Raw genomic sequence first — 23,756 nt, 5'->3', positions numbered from 1 at the left:
CAGGAAACCTTGATCATCTAGCTTATTAATCAATTGACTATTTTACTAGGGACAATGTTTTATTTACATACCACAAGTGCATTAATGTTTCCGCTCAATACACTTATATGATGGTATCAAACTTATTAGGAACAATGCATATATGACAATACAATATATTTATTTATTTGCCTCTAGGGCACATATCCAATACAATCTCTCATCCTCCTCAAAGCGTGGGAGATCTGGTGCGAGCGAAATAGGATTTTTTTTTCAAAAAGAATAACTCATAGTGGAGACCTTTGTTGTGCGGAACATGGCAGGAGCCAAGATCTCTTTCGATCCGAGTTGACCCGCACATAATGTATTTTTGTCTAGGTTGTCTAGGGTAATTGTTTTTATTTTCCCACCTCAACCTCTTAGTGTAGTAACAAATCTTCTATCTATGCTGGACCGGCCGCCGCCGCCTTTAAGAAATCGCTCTTTATACACCTTCGTCTTCACCATAGATCGGTTTCCCCTCCTTCGGTCGGCCTCACCGCTGCCAGGAGGGATGGGGAACCCTATGCGTGGACTTTTTAAGAAAGTAGGATTTTCTATAGATTAGGTTAGGGTTTAGTAGCCGTTTTCTTGTTGGCCTTCGCCACGATGGAGATGGCATCGTCTAGAATAAGTGCTTTTCATGCCTTTGTTCGATGACAATATCCCATTCATGGCGCCAATGGTGGTTGGAGGATTACAATTATGTAGGTATGGATCTTCATATCTTACTTCGCTGGATCTATTTTGGACCTTTTCTGATGGTTGCCGCGAGGAGGGTTATTTCGTAATATTTTTCTCAGCTGACATGTCCTCGACAATGGTGATTCGTAACCTTCAGCGACGTCGACTAGGTTGTTCGGTTATTTTTTTCCCAGTATACTGGTGTTGGTTCTGATGTTGATTGACTACTTCGATGGTTGTGGCGTGTGCACGTAGCGTTGGTATTGCGGAATCAAATTTAAACTATGGGAAAACCTTTGTTGTTATTTTCAAGTGTATGGTTTGGTAAAGTACAAGATTGTACCAAGATCTAAATGATTTGCTAGTTCTTTCATACTTTATTTTATAATTGTTAGAGTCAGCTTGTATATTTGTACCATGTACTATATTATAAATGTATGTGGTATTGACAGTAAAATAAATAAATCTTCTATCTAATAAATGAATTTAGCAACTTTCATGGTAACATTTTGAAAAATAAATCTCCCACTTCGGCTTGGTGAGCAAAGAAAGGAAGCATTATATTTGTAGGTGAGTGCAACGGCCGAACGTCGAGACTCCGCCAATCGACGACGACGATGAAGGGAGCAGCAGGTCGTTAGTCTCCGGCAGTGGTCCTGTACTTACTGTACTAGGAGTAGCATAATAGCAGCAGCAGGTTGCCGGGTCCCTCAGGTCAAGCAAGCGGTCGAGCCACCCACCACGGACGGCCGGCGAGCCCACCAACCAACCTCTTCCTCCTCCGCGCGCTCCATCGCCATCGCTTCCACCAACCCCTCCTTTAATACCATTGCTCCGCACAGCTCCCGCGTCCATTCTCCGCTTGCTTCGCGTCCGGTCCGGACAAGACAATCCACCGCCCGGGCGGCGACGGCGGCGATGAAGCAGCCGAGGTCGCGGCAGGAGCCGCGGCGGATGGGCAACTCCGCCATGGTCATCACCATGCTGCTCTCCCTCTGCGTCCTCACCTTCATCAAGGCCCGCTACTGCACAACCCCATACCGTACGTCCCCATTCTTGCTCCTCTGCTTTCTCCATACATGGTGTTCCGAAATGGTGAGCCTGACGTCAATCGGTGGGGCGCAGCCAACAAGCCGGCGCCGTTGCTGGAGGTGGAGATCGACGACGACTACGACGGCAGCCGGTACAAGATCTCGGGCCCGATCGGGGAGGAGGACTTCGACCCGAGCCGCCCCACCTGCTACAACACCAGCAAGCGCTCCGAGCGGTGCGCGGCGGTGGGCGACATCCGGGTCGACGGCAACCACTCCAAAATCTACATCAGCCCTCTCGACAAAGAATGGCGCACCAAGCCGTACGCGCGCCGGCACGACGCGGTCGCCATGGACGACGTCCGCGAGTTCGCGCTCCTCCCCTTCGGCGCCTCCAACGAGACGGTCATCCCGCCGCTCTGCACCCGGAACCACTCCGTCCCGGCCTTCCTCTTCTCCAGCGGCGGCTTCGCGGGGAACCTCTACCACGACTACACCGACGTGCTCGTCCCGCTCTTCACCAGCACCCACCACTTCGGCGGCGAGGTGCAGTTCCTGCTCACGGACATCAAGGACTGGTGGCTGGACAAGTTCACGCCGCTCTTCCGCCACCTCTCCAACTACGACGTCATCGACGTGGACAACGACCAGGAGGTGCACTGCTTCCCGCGCATCGTCATCGGCTCCACCTTCCACCGCGCCATGGGCATCGACGCCACCCGCTCCCCGGGCGGCGAGACCGTCGCCGACTTCAAGCGCCTCCTCCGCCGCACCTTCCACCTCAAGCGCGACGTCGCCTCGCACATCAAGCCCCGGCTCCTCATCATCTCCCGGAAATCCTCCCGCCGCTTCCTCAACGAGCGGGCCATGGCGCACGCCGCCGCGCTAGCCCAGTTCGACGTGCGCATCGCCGAGCCGGACAACCACACCGACATGCCCAACTTCGCGCGCCTCGTCAACTCCGCCGACGTCATGATGGGCGTGCACGGCGCCGGGCTCACCAACATGGTGTTCCTCCCCAGCCGCGCCGTGCTGGTGCAGGTGGTGCCGTTCGGCGGGCTGGAGTGGCTGTCGCGGGTCACCTTCAAGGACCCGGCGAAAGACATGGACGTCACATACATGGAGTACAACGTGTCGCTGGAGGAGAGCTCGCTCAAGAACCTCTACCCCAAGGACCATTTCTACCTGCAGCACCCCTACGACGTGCACAAGAAGGGCTGGGACGCCATTAAGACAGTCTACCTCGACAAGCAGAGCGTCACCCTCAACCTCACCAAGTTCGCCGACGCGCTCGAGCACGCGCGAAGCCTCCTGCCCTGACATTGAGCTCTGCAGCCAGCCTGCGAGTTCCTTCGTGCTAGATTAGACCTTCTTCCTCTTCTTCCCCCCGATGCTTCTGTCCTCTTCTTGATTTGTTGTTCTTCTTGTCATGGCAAGATTCATTTCTTTCATTGTTTCTTTCTTCATTTTATTTTTTTTGGTAAAGGACGAGGAGACGAACAAGTTCGTGTCACAGCATAGGCAACAAGTGTGCAAAGCCTAATTAATTACACACTTTGTAAATCGATTGATTATACCAAGCCCGCATGAGAGTAATTATTTTGCCCACATGGGGACTGATCGAGTGATCGCTTTAGCATTATCAGAGACAGGGCATGTGAACAATTGTTGTTTTTCTGGTCCTGAATGTCTTTTCATCATGCGATGCTGTCCCCCTCGTTCTCAACACCACTAGTTTCAGACAAATTCAGACAAATGCCTTCAACTCAGACCAGTTTTGGAGGCTTTAACTTCTTTTTTCCTGGACCAGTGTAGGAGGCTTCAACTGTTTTTTGTAAGACAAGTTTAGGAGGCTTTAACTAGTTTGTGGCGAGCAATGCATGCCCCCTCATTCTCAACAGCTCTGTTTTCAGACATATTCGGACAAATGCTTTCAATTCGCACCAGTTTCGGTGGCTTCGCCTTGATATTTTTTCTGGACCGGTTTAGGAGGCCAGAACTATGCTTTTTGGGTCAGTTTAGGATGCCACAACTATAGCTTTTAAACTAGTAGTTTGTAGGCTTCAACTTTTATATTTTGAGCCAGTTTGGGGGGCTTCAGCTTTTATATTTTGAACCAGTTTAGGAGGCCTCAACTTTTTTTTTCTGACCACTTCAGTAAGCCTCAACTATAGTTCTCGGACCAGCTTCGGAGGCTCCAACCTTATCTCTCGACTCGACAACATCATATCGTTAAGAGTAGCTTATGTTAGGCAGTACTATCGAAGCCCTTAGCCTTATCTCTACAGAGCAACCCTGAGCATGTTTTATCTGTCTGATTGTCTGAAGAAGAATAAAAAAATGGAAGTTTCTTCAGAATTTAACAATGCAAGGGAAAGTGCAGACGCACGCAAGCACCGGCGGGAAAAGGTCTTAAACTAGAAGCACAGCAAGGTGAAGTGGTTGCTCCTCTGTTCTCCACACGAAAAAAGATGAAAGATAACGACAGGGTACCAACCGAAAGTTAGCCGGTTCCTTTTACTCTGTTATTATTCTAAGCAGCCAAGTTAACCATACATTGCCCTGCGCAAAACGTGATCATTAGATTCCATCACCTCCGGAAAACGCCCGTACAACCGACGACCATTTAGCAGTGTCTTTCAGATAAGAACCGTTTAACATTGCTTTAATTTACACGTTCCTCCCACGCGGCTAGCAGCTACTTCCTCCATTTCATAATTCTTGTTGCGGTTTTAGTTTGTGATTGAACGAAACAACGATAGAAATTATGGAAGTAGGTAAAGAGGAGCAGGCAGAGCCAGGAAACAGCTCGGCTTCCACGACGATCGATCGGGGTATCGGATCGATTGCCGGCCACTTGGTTCGCAGGGAGCCACCAGATTTCTGTTGGCTGCTGTTGCCTTACATGATCTTGTTGCAGAAAGTCTCCTGTATCGTAAGCAAAGCGTACGCCCCCAACTTCTTGTACGTGTGCGTGTGTGTGGATGATAGCTCAGTCGTGCCATCTGCGGAGCTGAACACGGTATCAACTGAAATTTCACTCTCTGCTTTCATACTATTGTCTGCTCAATTCCAAGTCTGAAACTTCATTATTTCAGTACTGAATTTGGAAAAACAAAAGGTGGATGGTATCACTACCAGGAAAGTGTGGAGTTCTTCTCAGAAGCAGATGCCTGATGTTGGAGCAGGTAATGGCAACTGGTTTTAACTTTAAATGGTCAGCTAGCTGAGACCTCTGTGTCTCTGTTTTTGTCCGGCTCAGCTCTTTGACCTTAACTGGCAGAGGAAATGTAGCTTTCTGATAGCTTTACCTTAGCTGAGCTGAGCGACCGTTTTCGTCTCCCGTGACCGGAAATGCGTCTGGGGCCTGTTCCAGCGGGACGACGCAAAGTGACCGGGCCGTCCGCGGAGACGCAAACCTGGCCCAAATATGCGCCTCGGATGCGTCTCTGCGTACGTCCGGAAACGTCCGCTCGCGTCTGGCGGACGTTTGGGCGGGCCCGCCTGGCAGCGACCCTACGTCGATGCGTCTTCTCAAACGCGCCAGCGACTGCAAAGCTGCGTCGCTTCGGCACTCTGCGCCACGTTAATGGCGACGATGCCTCGGCTGCCGAGCGGCCGCCCACCTCCGCCAACCACGTTAATGGCGATGCCACGCGTCCCGCGGCCACCGCATGCCGCCGGCCTATATAAAGGGGACGCACGTTCTTCTTCCTCATCCACTCCTCCAAAGAAACCCTAGCCGCCACAAAGCTCGAGCGTAGCGTCGCCTAGGTGTTCCTGTGACGCAGCCAAGCCCGCGAGGAAGTCCATGGCCGGTCCTGGTGGCCGGCGAGGCGGTCGAGGCCGCGGCCCTAGGCGCCCCCGTGGCCGGGGCAGGGGCCGCCGTGGTGGAGCAGCTACGGCCCCACGCTCTCCGTCGCCTGCGCCCTCCTCGTCCTCGCAGGAGGAGCGCTGCTTCGAGTTCCTCCTCCGCATCGACGACGACCCACTCGCCATCAAGCGGCTACCGTACAAGTTCGCCGAGTTCGTCGACGGCGTCGAGCCGGCGCACTTGCAGCTACGGGAGGCCAGCTACAACTTCTGCCTCTGGACCGTGGAGGTCCTGTTCGACGGGCAGGGGCAAGATGTACCTGCACACGGGGTGGGACAAGTTCGCCCATGACCTCGACCTCGAGCCCGGCTGCCAGCTCACCTTCCTCTACGAGGGGGACGGCGAGATGATCGTCAAGGTGTTTGTAACATCCCAAATTTCAATAAAAAGAAAGTTAGAGAATTCCAGAGAGCAAAATTTCAAACAAACAAAAACTTTTTAAATTGCATATAGTGTCATGCATAGGACTTGTGCATTTGATTGATATGCCATGATGATTGTTATTACTTGTATGTGCTATACTCTAAAACCCTAATGTGATCATATGTAGATCACCAACCAAATAAATCAAAGAAGAAGAAAATCCAATAAATAAAAAACCCTAAAAACCCTCACATATGCTCTATGGCATTTTTATAAATTTTGACCCTAGACCGTTTTGGTCTTCACCATTAGTTGAATAATGTTATTAAACACTTATTACAACTTTTGGAATCAAAGAATCACAATTCAAATAATTTTCAAACACAAATCTTGCTCACATATGATAATGGTCAAAATTGACAATTATAGTCTGATCACTACTTTGAGCCATTGCCATTCAATTTTGTCAAACTAAATCTTGCTAACTCTTTGCACCACTTCAAAGTCAACATCAAGGTGAACACTTTTTGTAAAGATCCCCATGCCAAAATCTTTCTTGATCAAGAGCTATGCTCATCCAAAGTTTCAACTTTTTAACATATTCAACAATCTCCCACTTAGCCAAATTTGCAAATCTTTGAATTCAATAATTCCACCACCACCTCTCACCACCTCTGGTCATTTCTAACTCATTGAAATACTGACAAATCAAAACTTGCAACAATTTGAATTAAATCAAATTTGGAGAAATTTTGCAAATAGCATCTATGGCACTATTAGACACTATTTGCTATAGTGATTCTACTCCATCTAATCTACCACAACCTACACCACTTGGTCCCCTGGTCCCCTCTAACACTAAGTGTTGCATAGCAAGCCTAAGGAGAAGAGGAGGGCAGCTAGGGCATGGCCATGCCGGCCATGTCGCCACCCCGACTACCCTCCCCTCTCCTCCTTCACTCTCTGCCCTGGCCACCGTGCCACACCTCGCCACCGCATCTCCTAGCACCGCCTAGCATCGCCACGGTCGAGGAGGAGCTCGACACTGGCCGGAGACAGCGCGCCCAGAACGCGCTCGCCATGCCGACGACGTCGCGCATGCACGTGCATGGACACGCCCTGGCCGCCGCTCGCCTGGCCACCTCGCACGCGCCCTGGACCACCTAGCTGCGAGTTGAGCATCGCCGCGTCGCCACGCAGCTCCCAGACATCACCACGACCACGACCCGTGCCCACCGCCACCGGAGAAGGAGACCTCGATCCGCCGCGGACGCCGCCAGACATGGAAGCAACGCGAGCTATTCCGACGTCGCCCGACCGCGCTGTCGCCACCGTTCGCATCGCCAGGAACCGCAGAACAGCGCCACGCCCTCGCCTAGCTCGCTAGCTCGCCGGAACCGCCGCGCCATGGTCGACCACCACCCTGCCCCGCAACCCTCACGCGATTCTATAAATAGGGAGTTCCCTGGACAGAACCAAGCACACCATCTCACTCCCCACCTCTCACTGCTTCTCAACCACCACTCCACCCATCGAATCCTCGCCGGAGCAAGCTCAATCGCAAGATCACCGCCGCGGAAGCTCTGCAGCAATCGCCGGCGAACCAGACCACCTCGAGCTCTGCCACTGCTACCAGCCGCTTCGCCGTCGTCCACAACTTCACCGAGCATATTGCCAACCCTAGCTGGAGCCACCGTAAGCCCTCCGACCCCCTACCTGAGCCGCCGGCGAACTTCTCTCTCGCCGGCGAGACGATGAACTGGAGCCGTTCGATCTTGATCTAATCCTACGCCCCTGGTTACTCCATACCGTTTCGGCGTTTAAACGTCGCTGATGAGTGGACCCCTCTGTCAGGCAGCCCGCGCGTCTCTGGACCATGGCTGGGCTGGCGTTGGGCCGTTTTTAAACCTTTCAGCCCATTTAGCTTTCCCGCCGGCCTGTGTAATTCAAATTTGATTTAAACAATTCCAAACATTTCCAATACTGCCCAAACTTTGAAATTCAATAGATTCAAATTGGCTCAACCAAATTTACTGAACTTTATATGGTTCGAAAGCTAAGGTAATTATCTACAAAATGCCACTGGTACCATGACCATGTTCATTGTAGAATTAATGTGATAAAAAGAAGAAGGCAGGGACTTTTTCATATTCAAATAATTATTAAAAATCAACCAAAATAGATATTAAGTTAATTCCAACTCTAATAGCTCACATTTGACTTACACTAATTGTTTATGCAATAAAATGGTTTGGTCACTTTGCATGATCATTCCCTAGTCTAATTAATGGATAATATGGCTAGTTTAACTAGTTGATATTGTCCAAAACTATTAAGTAATTCATATGAAGTCTTATACTTCATTTAAATCTTGTCTCACATGAATTTATGGGATGTTTGGACCTCTGGTCCAAACTCTCTTATATGAATTATTGGAGATTTAAATCATATGTAGTGTTATCCAATGCTATGAGGTGATCTACCTCATTTAAATTATTATCTCAAATGATGATGATGAACATTTGACTTAGGTCAATATAAGTTAATATATGATTGTTTGAGAAATTAAATCTTAAGAAGATTTCAATGAGAGGAAATTATTTCTCAAGAACCCTATGGAAACTATCATTTACATATTAAATGCAAAGAAGTAAATTCTCCTCAAGCAACACAACCCATGCACCCTAATTAGATTATTTGTGTGCATAGAATAGTTTGTGTGTTTATATGTGATATATGGAATAGCCATTGAATTAGTGAGTAATTATACTCGTATTCAAATTTAGACGCTAGCACCGGAGAGTACACCGAAGAAGAAGGTTGCTACCAAGAGGAGGAGGAGGAGGAACAGTTTGAGAACTACCAAGGCAAGCTAATATTCTTGTTTTCTCAAGTTTATACATTACAAGTTTTCTACTTGTTTTCTCAAAGAGTTACGTTTATAGTTAACTTTGGTCAAAGTAAAGGATGGTTAATAGAGTAGTGAAGTATTTCTAAATCAAGCAAAGCAAGGTAGCACCCCTCATGATATAGAGCTAGTGCTAATGAATAAAACTTGACTACTCTAGATGGGAACAATGTGAATTGAAATGAATTTGAAACCTTGGAATGATGATGCATTCCATTGAATGATTTTTGAAGGTGAATATGACCAAGAGAAGATGGTGATTTTTGATAAACATGATGTTGGTTTGAATGCGATACCTTTCCAATTAGTAAGTACCCCCACAATACCTGATTATGGGTAGGGCTTAACTGGAAGTTTATGCATCTTAGTATGGGTTCCCTCTGAACACACGTCATAGGGGTTATGCTTGAGGCTGCCTCCGTTGTTGAGAAATGATGTGAAATTGAGGTGAATTGTACGGCCAAGCTCTGTGCAGTTCCCAGGTTGACAGTTGGTCTTCACTGGGAGGCCAAGCTCATGGGGAGAGGTGCTCATACTAGGATTTGTAAGTGAAAGGTTATGGTTGATGATCCGCGTACTGTGTTACGATGATTCGGGGTAATCCCGACGGATGAAATCAAATGTTGTGGCAAAGTGTGCAACCTCTGCAGAGTGTCAATCTATTCGAATAGCCGCGTCCACGGTTACGGACGGTTGGAAAGGCCATACAGTTTCCGATGGCATATCTTTGAAAATAATGTTGAAAGATGATGGTGAAATGACTTGTGGTGAATTGAATTGAAATCACCACTTGAATGGTGGGAATGACACTAATGTTCCCACTTGAGTTAGTTAGCACTTGAATAAGCTTTTCTCAAATAATTGTGAATTAAACTTGGCTTTATGCAAATAAACTAGAGCTTAGCAAACCATACTAGAATGTCTAGCACTTACATTAGTATTAGTTTGCGAGTACTTAAAGTACTCACGGCTGTGTCCCTGGCTATTCAAATGGCCAGAGTATGAAGATGAACAAGGAGATGACCAGCAGGACGCCTACGACAACTAGGAGTCTTCCGACGTCAAGCGTTGGCCTGTGGACTAGAGAGTCCTTGTATCTTACGCTTCCCCTATGAACTATGAACTTGTGTTTGTTCGTTGATCAATAGATCAACTATTCGTGTAATATGGATCATGTGATTCCAAATTGTAAGACTTATGGTTTGTAATGGATGGTGACTGTGATACTTAACTATTATGCCTCGCAACAACAACATTCCTGGGATTGCGATGTATGACATAATAGGCATCCGGACTTAAATATCCGGGTGTTGACAAGTTGGTATCAGAGCCATTGTTTGACCTTAGAAGACCTTAGTTAGAATAGGCGTTCTGAAAAACTTAACTTTGAAATCAATTGAAAGAAAATATTTGTGAAAATTTACTTACACTCTTGTCTTTGAGACTTTGCCAAAATTCGATGAATCATGTTCTATCTTATTTGAATCAACTTAAAATTTTTCCACACTTTGCACTCTCTAACTTACTCATCCAATTCTCTTTCAGATGGAGCCGAATGAACCCATCAACACCAAGTTTTACCAGCTTGGGAACGGAGGGAGCTTGATCTTCGAGCACGACCTCAACGCCCTTTCGGACTTCCTCGAGCGCCCGCACCCTGAGTTCCACGGGGTTCAGCTGGACGACACACCCGGAGGAGAGTTGCAGTGGGTGATCACTGCCGACTTAAGGGTCAAGATGGAGCCTCCCACCTCGGAGAGGATCCTCTTCTCCTTCGGCGAGAGCAACTGGCTCGACGGACTCGCACGTGGCCTTCAGGAGGCACTTGCGCGCCTCTGTGGACAGAACGTGGTGCGCATCCTCGCTTCGCGCATCTTGTGAGGCGTGATGCCATGGGAGTGCCCATGGAGCTGCAGCCGCACCCGCAGTTGAGGCACCACGCTGAGCACCTGGACTTCATGCTCTACCAGACTCAGAAGGACCTCGACGCCACTCGCGCTTACGCGAACCAGACCCATGCTCACATCATCGAGCAGGGTGAGGCGATCAAGCTACTCAACAACGACCGCAAGAACCTTCGCCAGCAGCGTGCCAAGAAGGATGCTACGATTCAGCGCCTTCGCGCCAAGATCGCGTCACTTGAGGCCACTGTCAAGGCCCAGGAGGATCAGATTCGTGACCTGGAGGATGACGACGAAGGCATCGACATTCAGGGAGGAGGAGCCTTCCTGAGCGACGACGATGACTTTGAGGAGGACGAGAACACCGAGGAGGAGGACTACGAGTTCCTGGAGGCAGGACCCGACGACTATGTCCCGATCGATGTCGAGGATGAGGAGTAGTGGCACTAGTTCACTTATGTAGGTGTGAGTTGTATCCCGTCCCTTGTATCGTAGCATGAGAATGGTTCTTAAAACCATTGGAGTACGTGTGTGTTAGTTTGTACTATGTGTTGAATGAATGAATGAATGAATGAATGAATGCTATGTTTGTCATGAAAAGATTACAAGTTTTCAAATGTTTTTCAAACTTAACCAAAATGAACCATAGAATGTTCCCTCTTATCTCATGATCTTCTATATTTTCAGATGGCCCCTCCCAATCGCACCAACGACGCGATGATGCAACTGCTGCAAACCCTGCTTGCCGACAGGGAGACCGAAAGAGCTGAACGTCAAGCCAACATCGCAACCTTGCAGAACATCGGCAATCAAGGTCCTGGAAATCATGACCACCCTGGATCCAAACTCAAGAACTTCCAAAACACCAACCCTCCGGTGTTTAGCAAGACCGAGGAACCCCTCGACGCCGACGACTGGCTCCAGACTATGGAGAACAACCTGGAAGTAGCCGGAGTGGAAGCCAACGAGAAAGTCTTGTTTGCAACCCACTATCTCGCTGGACCAGCCCGCGCTTGGTGGACAAGCACCCGTGCCATGAACGGAGGACAGTTCATGGCTTGGGAGGATTTCAAGCTAAAGTTCAGCAAGTACCATGTACCCCCGGGTCTTATCAAAAAGATGAGGGATGAGTTCCGTGAACTGAAACAAGGTCGCATGACGGTGGTAGAATACCGCGACAAGTTTCTCACACTGTCGAGGTATGCCCCTGATGAGACCGACCGTTGAGAAGAGGAAGGAGAGATTCCTGAACGGACTGCATGATGAGATGCAGACTGTCCTCGTCAACATCCCCTTCGCCGACCTCGAAGCCCTTGTTGACTCCGCCATCCAGATGGATGGCAAGCTGAACCAAGCCAATGAGAACCGCAAGCGCCGCATGGCGAATCAAAGTGGATCAAGCCACCCCCAGAAGTATCGCCCTAGCTCCAGCGGAGGTTTCACTCCGAGAAACAACAAGCCACCGATGCAGAACTCGCGCCCCGGTTATCAGAACCGGAGTGGAGGAAACTCCAAGCCAGGAGGCTACAACAACAACAACTACAACTACAACCGCGCTCCACCCAGAGCCCCCAACAACAATAACAACAACACCAACACCGCTCCCAGAACCGGAAGCAACGCCGTCCCCGTTGCGAACAAGCAGGACAAGACCACCATCACTTGCTATGAGTGTGGTGTAGTGGGGCACTAATCCAACGAGTGTCCCAAGCGTCTTGCCAAGCTCGCCGGCAACACCGCTGCACCTGCTCAGCAACAACGCCGTGTCTCCACCGGCAAGAAGTTCACCCCCAACAACCCCAATAACCGCAACGGCCGCCTCTACCACATGAACGCTGAAGAAGCCCAGGAAGCACCAGATGTTGTACTGGGTATGTTTTCTGTCAATCACATCCCTGCCAGAGTGTTGTTTGATTACGGAGCATCTCATTCTTTTGTCACCGAAGACTTTGCATCAACAAGTAAAATTCAACCCCTCAGTTTGAAGCATGTTATGATAGTTCAAATTCCTGGATCAACCACCAAAGCCAGAAAATTTTGCAAAAATGTACCAATCAAAATCCATGATGTAGATTTCTATGCCAATCTAATCATACTGGGAACCAAAGGTTTGGAAGTCGTCCTAGGAATGGACTGGATGTCCAAGCACAATGGATTGATAGACTGTGCCAAGAAAGCCATAACCATGACTAGCAGCACCGGTATCGTACTAGAGCACGTCTCTGAAAAACTACCCAGAAAATTCACCTGCAACCAAAGTGTATCCAAGCCAACTCTGGATCAAATCAGGGTCGTTTGTCGCTACCCCGATGTGTTTCCGGATGATCTACCCGGTATGCCCCCGGATCGGGATATCGAGTTTATCATCGAGTTAATCCCTGGAACTGGACCCATAGCCCAGAGAGCCTACAGCATGAACGCAACCGAGCTTGTGGAGCTGAAGAAACAGATAGATGATATGTTGGCCAAAGGTCTGATTAGACCTAGTGCATCCCCCTGGAGATCCCCCGTTTTGTTTGTAGACAAGAAGGATGGTGCAAATCGTTTATGTACGGACTATCGTAAGCTTAACGATGTCACCATCAAAAACAAATACCCCCTACCCAAGATAGAAGACTTGTTTGATCAACTCACCGGAGCCAAAGTTTTCTCCAAGATCGACCTTAGAACTGGATACCATCAGCTAAAGATCCGAGCCACCGACATTCCAAAAACTGCCTTTACCACCAGATATGGGTTGTATGAGTACAACGTCATGTCGTTTGGACTAACCAATGCTCCCGCTTATTTCATGAATCTCATGAATAAGATCTTCATGAACTTTTTGGACAAGTTTGTCGTTGTCTTCATCGACGACATCCTCGTCTACTCCAAGTCCGAAGAGGAACATGAACAGCATTTGGAGACTGTCCTAGAAACCCTTAGACATCACAAGTTGTATGCCAAGTTCAGCAAGTGTGAGTTTTGGTTGGAAGAAGTTGGATTCCTGGGACACATCTTGTCTGCAGGAGGAATTGCCGTAGATCCCGCCAAAATCAAAACTGTTATGGAATGGCAAGCCCCAACCACACAAACCGAGGTCCGCGCTTTTCTTGGATTAGCCGGATATTACCGCAGATTTGCAGAAGGCTTTTCGAGCATCGCTCGACCAATGACCCAATTGCTGAAGAAGGACAGAAAGTTTGAGTGGACCGACAAATATGAAGAGAGCTTTCAACAGCTCAAGAGTAGACTGACAACAGCCCCAATCCTGATCATGCCAGATATCGCAAAGCCCTTTGACGTATATTGCGACGCCTCCAAGACTGGTCTTGGATGTGTGCTTATGCAAGAAGGCAAGGTTGTATCCTACCTTTCAAGACAGCTAAAGCAACATGAACAGAATTACCCAACCCACGACCTCGAGCTTGCAGCCGTGGTCTTAGCCTTGAAATTTGGCGTCATTACCTCATGGGTAATCGATGCGAAATCTACTCCGACCACAAGAGCCTCAAATACATATTCACCCAGAAGGAGCTAAACATGAGACAACACCGATGGATCGAATTAATCAAGGATTACGACATGGAGATTCACTACCACCCCGGCAAGGCCAATGTGGTAGCGGATGCTTTGAGTCGACTGCCGTGCCAGTTGAACTCCATGCTCGCAACCGAACAGCCCAGCTTGCATCAAGAGTTTGAACAGTTCAGACTTGAACTTGTTAGTGAAGGATTCCTAGCCAGCATAGAACTGCAACCCACCTTGGTTAGCCAGATCAAGGAAGCCCAGAAGGACAACGCTAGCATTTACGGAATCAAGAAACAGATAGCCGCAGGAAAAGCCCCCGGATTCACCGTAGACGAAGCCGGACTTCTTTGGTACAAAGAACGTCTCTGCGTACCATCGGACTCAGACTTGAAACAAGTCATCCTGCAAGAAGCCCATGACACCCTTTATTCAATCCACCCCGGAGGTACCAATATGTACCAAGACCTGAAGGAGCAATTCTGGTGGCATGGAATGAAGAGAGAAATCGGCAGCTACATCGCCAAGTGTGACATCTGTCAGAGAGTCAAGGCAGAACATCAACGACCACGGATTACATGTGCCCACTCCAGATTCCAGAATGGAAATGGGACTCCGTAGGAATGGACTTTATCACCGGACTGCCCAAATCCAGCAAAGGCAATGATTCCATATGGGTAGTTGTCGATCGATTGACCAAAGTCGCCCATTTCATCGCCGTCAAAACCACTTACCAAGGCCCAAAGTTAGCTGAACTATACATCTCCAGAATAGTCGCCCTGCACGGAACCCCGAAATCGATAGTGTCAGATAGAGGATCACAGTTCACCTCAAGATTCTGGCAGAAAGTGCATGAAGGACTAGGAACCCGTCTGAATTTCAGCACCGCCTATCACCCTCAGACCGACGGACAGACTGAGAGAGTCAACCAGATACTGGAGGACATGCTGAGAGCATGTGTACTGGAATACGGATCCAAGTGGGAAGACTGCTTACCATACGCAGAATTCTCTTACAACAACAGCTACCAAGCCAGCCTACAGATGGCCCCCTTCGAAGCCTTGTACGGAAGGAAATGCCGTACCCCCCTGAACTAGTCGGAAGTCGGAGAGAGCCAAGTTTTTGGCCCGGATGTTCTTCGTGAAGCCGAGGAGAAAGTACACAAAATCCGAGAGTACCTCAAGACGGCGCAATCAAGACAGAAGAGCTACGCCGACCAGAGACGTCGGGAGATGACCTTCGAGATTGGAGACTTCGTCTATCTCAAAGTATCCCCCTTGAAAGGAATGCAAAGATTCCAGCTGAAAGGAAAGCTCGCACCCCGATATGTCGGACCTTTCAAAATCCTCAGCCGCCGAGGTGAAGTATCTTATCAACTGGAGTTGCCTGAAGAAATGTCGGCTGTACACGACGTGTTTCACATCTCACTCCTCCGGAAGTGCCTTGAAGTCCCGGAGAAGACCGAAGTGTTCAAGAACATCGATCACCGATCGGTGGATATCAACAAGGATCTGACTTACCGCGAAGTACCGATTCGCATCCTGGAAAAAGCGTACCGAACCAGCCGCACCCGAAGCATCAAGTTTCTGAAGATACAATGGAGCAATCATACCGAGGATGAAGCCACATGGGAACGCGAAGACTTCATGAAGAAGGAGTACCCAGATCTCTTTAGTACCTAACTTTATTTTCGATCTCGGGATGAGATCTTTTGTAAGGGGGAAGGGTTTGTAACATCCCAAATTTCAATAAAAAGAAAGTTAGAGAATTCCAGAGAGCAAAATTTCTAACAAACAAAAACTTTTTAAATTGCATATAGTGCCATGCATAGGACTTGTGCATTTGATTGATATGCCATGATGATTGTTATTACTTGTATGTGCTATACTCTAAAACCCTAATGTGATCATATGTAGATCACCAACCAAATAAATCAAAGAGGAAGAAAATCCAATAAATAAAAAACCCTAAAAACCCTCACATATGCTCTATGGCATTTTTATAAATTTTGACCCTAGACCATTTTGGTCTTCACCATTAGTTGAATAATGTTATTAAACACTTATTACAACTTTTGGAATCAAAGAATCACAATTCAAATAATTTTCAAACACAAATCTTGCTCACATATGATAATGGTCAAAATTGACAATTATAGTCTGATCACTACTTTGAGCCATTGCCATTCAATTTTCTCAAACTAAATCTTGCTAACTCTTTGCACCACTTCAAAGTCAACATCAAGGTGAACACTTTTTGTAAAGATCCCCATGCCAAAATCTTTCTTGATCAAGAGCTATGCTCATCCAAAGTTTCAACTTTTTAACATATTCAACAATCTCCCACTTAGCCAAATTTGCAAATCTTTGAATTCAATAATTCCACCACCACCTCTCACCACCTCTGGCCATTTCTAACTCATTGAAATACTGACAAATCAAAACTTGCAACAATTTGAATTAAATCAAATTTGGACAAATTTTGCAAATAGCATCTATGGCACTATTAGACACTATTTGCTATAGTGATTCTACTACATCTAATCTACCCCAACCTACACCACTTGGTCCCCTGGTCCCCTCTAACACTAAGTGTTGCATAGCAAGCCTAAGGAGAAGAGGAGGGCAGCTAGGGCATGGCCATGCTGGCCATGTCGCCACCCCGACTACCCTCCCCTCTCCTCCTTCACTCTCTGCCCTGGCCACCGTGCCACAGCTCGCCACCGCATCTCCTAGCACCGCCTAGCATCGCCACGGTCGAGGAGGAGCTCGACACTGGCCGGAGACAGCGCGCCTAAAACGCGCTTGCCATGCCGACGACGTCGCGCATGCACGTGCATGGACACGCCCTGGCCGCCGCTCGCCTGGCCACCTCGCACGCGCCCTGGACCACCTAGCTGCGAGTTGAGCATCGCCGCGTCGCCACACAGCTCCCAGACATCACCACGACCACGACCCGTGCCCACCGCCGCCGGAGAAGGAGACCTCGATCCGCCGCGGACGCCTCCAGACATGGAAGCAACGCGAGCTATTCCGACGTCGCCCGACCGCGATGTCGCCACCGTTCGCATCGCCAGGAACCGCAGAACAGCGGCACGCCCTCGCCTAGCTCGCTAGCTCGCCGGAATCGCCGCGCCATGGTCGACCACCACCCTGCCCCGCAACCCTCACGCGATTCTATAAATAGGGAGTTCCCTGGACAGAACCAAGCACACCATCTCACTCCCCACCTCTCACTGCTTCTCAACCACCACTCCACCCATCAAATCCTCGCCGGAGCAAGCTCAATCGCAGGATCACCGCCGCGGAAGCTCTGCAGCAATCGCCGGCGAACCAGACCACCTCGAGCTCCGCCACTGCTACCAGCCGCTTCGCCGTCGTCCATAACTTCACCGAGCATATTGCCAACCCTAGCTGGAGCCACCGTAAGCCCTCCGACCCCCTACCTGAGCCGCCGGCGAACTTCTCTCTCACCGGCGAGACGATGAACTGGAGCCGTTCGATCTTGATCTAATCCTACGCCCCTGGTTACTCCATACCGTTTCGGCGTTTAAACGTCGCTGACGAGTGGACCCCTCTGTCAGGCAGCCCGCGCGTCTCTGGACCGTGGCTGGGCTGGCCTTGGGCCGTTTTTAAACCTTTCAGCCCATTTTGCTTTCCCGCCGGCCTGTGTAATTCAAATTTGATTTAAACAATTCCAAACATTTCCAATACTGCCCAAACTTTGAAATTCAATAGATTCAAATTGTCTCAACCAAATTTAATGAACTTTATATGGTTGGAAAGCTAAGGAAATTATCTACAAAATGCCACTGGTCCCATGACCAGGTTCATTGTAGAATTAATGTGATAAAAAGAAGAAAGCAGAGACTTTTTCATATTCAAATAATTATTAAAAATCAACCAAAATAGATATTAAGTTAATTCCAACTCTAATAGCTCACATTTGACTTACACTAATTGTTTATGCAATAAAATGGTGTGTTCACTTTGCATGATCATGCCCTAGTCTAATTAATGGATAATATGGCTAGTTTAACTAGTTGATATTGTCCAAAACTATTAAGTAATTCATATGAAGTCTTATACTTCATTTAAATCTTGTCTCACATGAATTTATGGGATGTTTGGACCCCTGGTCCAAACTCTCTTATATGAATTATTTGGAGATTTAAATCATATGTAGTGTTATCCAATGCTATGAGGTGATCTACCTCATTTAAATTATTATCTCAAATGATGATGATGAACATTTGACTTACGTCAATATAAGTTAATATATGATTGTTTGAGAAATTAAATCTTAAGAAGATTTCAATGAGAGGAAATTATTTCTCAAGAACCCTATGGAAACTATCATTTACATATTAAATGCAAAGAAGTAAATTCTCCTCAAGCAACACAACACATGCACCCTAATTAGATTATTTGTGTGCATAGAATAGTTTGTGTGTTTATATGTGATATATGGAATAGCCATTGAATTAGTGAGTAATTATACTCGTATTCAAATTTAGACGCTAGCACCGGAGAGTACACCGAAGAAGAAGGTTGCTACCAAGAGGAGGAGGAGGAACAGTTTGAGAACTACCAAGGCAGAGTGTCAATCTATTCGAATAGCCGCGTCCACGGTTACGGACGGTTGGAAAGGCCATACAGTTTCCGATGTCATATCTTTGAAAATAATGTTGAAAGATGATGGTGAAATGACTTGTGGTGAATTGAATTGAAATCACCACTTGAATGGTGGGAATGACACTAATGTTCCCACTTGAGTTAGTTAGCACTTGAATAAGCTTTTCTCAAATAATTGTGAACTAAACTTGACTTTATGCAAATAAACTAGAGCTTAGCAAACCATACTAGAATGTCTAGCACTTACATTAGTATTAGTCTGCGAGTACTTAAAGTACTCATGGCTGTGTCCCTGGCTATTCAAATGGCCAGAGTATAAAGATGAATAAGGAGATGACCAGCAGGACGCCTACGACAACTAGGAGTCTTCCGACGTCAAGCGTTGGCCTGTGGACTAGAGAGTTCTTGTATCTTACGCTTCCGCTATGAACTATGAACTTGTGTTTGTTCGTTGATCAATAGATCAACTATTCGTGTAATATGGATCATGTGATTCCAAATTATAAGACTTATGGTTTGTAATGGATGGTGACTGTGATACTTAACTATTATGCCTCGCAACAACAACATTCCTGGGATTGCGATGTATGACATAATAGGCATCCGGACTTAAAAATCCGGGTGTTGACAGTGTTCGACGACACAGCCTGCCGCAGGCACTACCACACCGACGACTCCGGCTCCGACACCGATAGTTAGAACGTTGAGTGTTCTTTCTTTGCAGCGAATCTGGCTACGGGCCAGACGAAGCCAATAGTCGAGGTTTCTGGATGTTCGCTTCATCGGTAGAACCAACAAGGGCACCATCTCCTCCCGCTGGATTTTTCAGTTTGGGTGATTGGGTGCCCTTAAATGTTCTTTCTTGGCAGCGAACATACAGAAATCAACACAACTGGCTTCTATTTTTTAAAATTTTATATTTGTGTCAACCATGGTTCAAACTATGTGTTAGTTTGTGTAAACCATGTTCCAAACTATGTGTTAATTTGTGTAAAATCATGTTTCAAAATGTTATATTTGAAACTGTGTTTAAATGGAGAAGAGGGAAAAAAGGAAAAAAAATGCGTCGCCCCGCTGGAGCAGACCCCAGACGCAAACGGACGCGCGGACAAAAACGGTCATTTTTGTGTCCGCAACGCGACGCAAACGGACGCTCGCGGACATTAAAATACGTCGCGCCGCTGGAGATGCCCTCAGAAGCATATGCCTGATGTTCGAGCAGATAAGGGCATGCCCAATGCACTGCCCTAGAGCTACTGCCTCACACCTTTAACTAGGTTCGGGTGGTCCAAAGTAGGTTCGGATGAGGAGACAGCCTCCTCTTCAGGAAGTGGGATCTTAAGTCTTAAAAGCATGCTTTTTGGAGAGAGAAAGAGATACATAGTGTCATATTTGTGGGGTCCCTTCTCTTTTTTTTCTAACTAAAGTTGTAGCTTCCATTGGAGATATAAAATTGACCATATTGCTTCTGACAACTTTTTTACATGCAGCAGCTAGTTGTGTATGCCACCATTGCTCATGTCCTAATAGCAACTGATTTTAACTTTAAATGGTCAGCTAGCTGAGACCTCTGTGTCTCTGTTTTTGTCCGGCTCAGCTCTTTGACCTTAACCGGCAGAGGAAATGTAGCTTTCGGATGCTTTGAGCTTTGGGCATGTTGTGCTGCTATGTCATGTATTATTAGGCTTGGCAAAAAATGCGTGCATCCAGAAGCTCTTCTTGCCCGGGTCAGCTGCTGCTTTATCAGTAGTGCTTTACGTGCTGGAGACTTCTGGTCCAGCAAGAGAGTGACACATGACATATATGTGGGGCTAACGAATAACATTATCATCTAGCTAGGGACATGGTTTAACACTTGACAGTTAACCAAGCTCAATTTGAAGCTTATAAGGGAGGCTTCATCCACAGTTTTATCTCTGTCTGGAGACGTAGGAAAAGCATGACATTGCCATTGCTTGGGTTGTTCCAACCGAGCTGCTAAGACAAGAAATGGTTCTTGTCTTAGTTAAGAAATGGTTCTTGTCTTAGTTAACCAATTTGAAGTTACATTACAAGGGATAGAGGCCTTCTGGACGCCGCGATGGAGGAGCTCCGGCATCTGCACACCGCCATCGCATCATGACTTTGTGCTAATCCTAAGGATTTCCGTTGTATATCTCTGTGTAGTCTTGGCGTTACTTGGGGCTTGTGTGCGTTGGGACAGGGGTCCAAAACTTGTGTGTGTGAAAACTTGTGATGCTGGGTGTTTTGTAATCTCTTTGTACTTAGTTTGTGGCTTTATTAATTTAAAGCTGGGCTTCGGCCTTACCTCTAAAAAGTTACATTACAATTTACAAGACAGGGTACGTATGTATAGCGAGGGGGTCATACCCAACAACTGAAGCACGTTGGAGCGTAAACATCGGATACTTGCAAGGCTTTTCTTTCAGATGTACGCTACACTAGCTTTGAGTACCTCAAGGAAAGGCCAGGGAATTAGGTAGAGCAGTGCGCATCATATGTCAATTTAATGATTATATAGTCCTGCTTGTCTTGAACCGTAGCAATCTGATCCTGTCAAGGAGCGAAACTCTACAGTCTACACACATGTGGTAGTAGGACTAGTACCAGTAGTTGGCACGCTTTTTTTTTTTTTTTTTGCTACGATATGTGCGCATCATATGTCAATTTAATACGCTTTTGTGGCTTCGACGCATGTTTCTGCATGTCGCATATGTGGGCAAGCAATCTCATAATTGAGTACGAATAGGAAGATGGAAAAGAAAAATAAACCTAACAGGAACGAGTGTGTAAACCGAGTAAAACGCACCCACGGTGCCTACCTAAGTTGGAGAGCAAAATCAATATGGTCATCGGTCTTACAAATACGCCATGTACGCTAGATATTGTAGGAGGAAGTTTTCCATTTCATCACACGAAAAACCAATTCTCATTTTTGAGGTTCCGAAAACGAGGTGTTTTGTGAAGCAACCACCAAATTAAAGATTCACATTGGTATCAACACATTTTTTAAAAATACTAGACCAACTAAGATGGAAATTTCTCAACCGGTGTATCTGGAACCTTTCCATCCACCCCTCATGAAAAGACAAATTCATGCCGAATCGGCAGAAGGCCGACCAGATTTGAACTACAGGTACATGATATATTGCTCAAGATATTTTGTTAAAATTATTTTTAGATTCACAACATGCTATTTCATCAGAGATCAAGTGCAAGTTTAGCGAGTCTCAGCCCCCGGGCAAAGGATCTTCATGCCCGCCATTTTGAATATAGTTTTAAACGGGCATAAATTTTTAAAAAATGATCCGAACAATGTGAAACCTTCATGTGCTGTCATATTATATATCATAGTTGCAAGAAAAAATATTAAAGTTGGAAAATTGCGAACATCACAAAAAATCCTTCACAAAATGAGTTATCATGTTCGAGGTTTGATGACATTTAGGTCAAACGACCAATGTTATGGATAGAATCGCGGCATAGTTTGTGATAATGTGTCTATATTATGCACACATGTGTATCTTGAGATGTCTTACGATGTTGTAGGAGGAAATTTTCCTTTTCATCGCGCGAAAAAGCCATTTTCCATTTTTTAGGTGCCAAAACCGGAATGTTTTGTGAAGCAACCACCAAATTAAAGTTTTACATTGGTACCAACAATTTTTTTAAAAAATACTAGACCACCTAAGATGGAAAATTTCCCAACCGATTTATTAACTTTTCCGTCCATCCCTAATGAAAAAAACAAATTCCTGCCGAATCCGTAGGAGGTCGGCCAGATTGGAAATACTGGTACATGATCTAATGCTCATGAATTTTTGGAAAAAATATTTTTAGATTCAAAATATGATATAGATGTCATATTTGGATTCCTCTCATTTTTCTAATCGATTTAGACATATTATTTGTCAAATTTTGATTTACAGATTTAAAGATATTAATTATTCCATATTAAATAAAAAAATCATTTTATTGTCCATTTGAATTCAAGATTAATATACTTATTCTTGTAGTTTATGTAGGTAATTGTTTGGAATTCAAAAAATAATGTTGTGCAACGTCAAGTAATAAGGGTTAATAGTATTGATATGGTATTATTGTCAATAAGGTGTCATTTCTTTTATGGAATCTAGTCTAATTGTAACCGAGAAGTTAAGCGTGCTAGAGGTGGAGTAGTGTGAGAATAGGTGACTGACTAGGAAGTTTGACCATGAGTGGAATTTGATCTAATATTAAGTGTAGTTAGAGTTAAAATGGTGCATGTGAGAGATTAAAAAAATTGGGATGAAAAAATTTGATTTTTTTTTGGAAAAATTCGAGCCAGAATTACCAAACGGCGTTATTTCTATGCCGACGGCTGTGCCAACGGCCAGCCTATGCCGACAGCAACTTTACCTGTGCCGAGACGTTATTGTGCCGACGGCTACCGTCGGCACAAGCCTATGCCGAAGGCAAGGCAAGTTGTGCCAACGACGGCCGTCGGCGTCTTGACTGGTTCCCGTAGTGTTGGGTGCACGGACGGGAAGTCCGTCTATGTCCTTCACATCCTAAACGGATCAAATCAAACGTGTTTTATGTCTGATTTAGGATTGTAGCATCTACCATAAAATAAAATAAAACTATGTTCTTGTTTCTCAAACAAGGACTAACTGAATGCTGGCACACAGGTCGTGGCGTGCGTGATTCCGGCGTCCGTGCACGTACTCACGGCGCACGTGTTGTGTTCACCAGCAAGCCCTTTAAAATTGGCATCGGTACCTTGCAATTGCCGAAACCCAACCGATTATGATTGACTTAGGTCGAATTATATTTTCTTCTCTTATTAAGTCTCGA

At 46.5% G+C, this 23,756-nt stretch overlaps 1 protein-coding gene across 1 annotated transcript; it reads left to right on the top strand.

Annotated features, from left to right (window-relative positions):
* The first annotated feature begins 1,479 nt into the window (after nucleotides 1–1,479).
* Nucleotides 1,480–3,357, top strand: LOC127312608 (alpha-1,3-arabinosyltransferase XAT2). Its single transcript, XM_051343130.2, has 2 exons — nucleotides 1,480–1,744; nucleotides 1,828–3,357. Exons 1-2 carry the CDS (start codon nucleotides 1,621–1,623, stop codon nucleotides 3,051–3,053), a joined length of 1,350 nt encoding a protein of 449 aa, XP_051199090.1. The 5' UTR covers nucleotides 1,480–1,620; the 3' UTR covers nucleotides 3,054–3,357.
* Nucleotides 3,358–23,756: the final 20,399 nt, after the last annotated feature.

Source organism: Lolium perenne, chromosome 7, assembly GCF_019359855.2.
Source record: "Lolium perenne isolate Kyuss_39 chromosome 7, Kyuss_2.0, whole genome shotgun sequence".
Lineage (NCBI taxonomy): Eukaryota > Viridiplantae > Streptophyta > Magnoliopsida > Poales > Poaceae > Lolium > Lolium perenne.
The sequence above is the reverse complement of the archived record's forward strand: the minus strand, read 5'-3'. Positions and strand labels throughout refer to the sequence as shown.

What these genes read in the sequence shown, in the direction of transcription:
- LOC127312608 (XM_051343130.2), top strand. Translation starts at nt 1,621, where the DNA reads ATGAAGCAGCCGAGGTCGCGGCAGGAGCCGCGGCGGATGGGCAACTCC. An exon ending in CTACTGCACAACCCCATACC is followed by an intron (nt 1,745 to 1,827) that starts GTACGTCCCCAT and finishes GGTGGGGCGCAG; the next exon opens with CCAACAAGCCGGCGCCGTTG.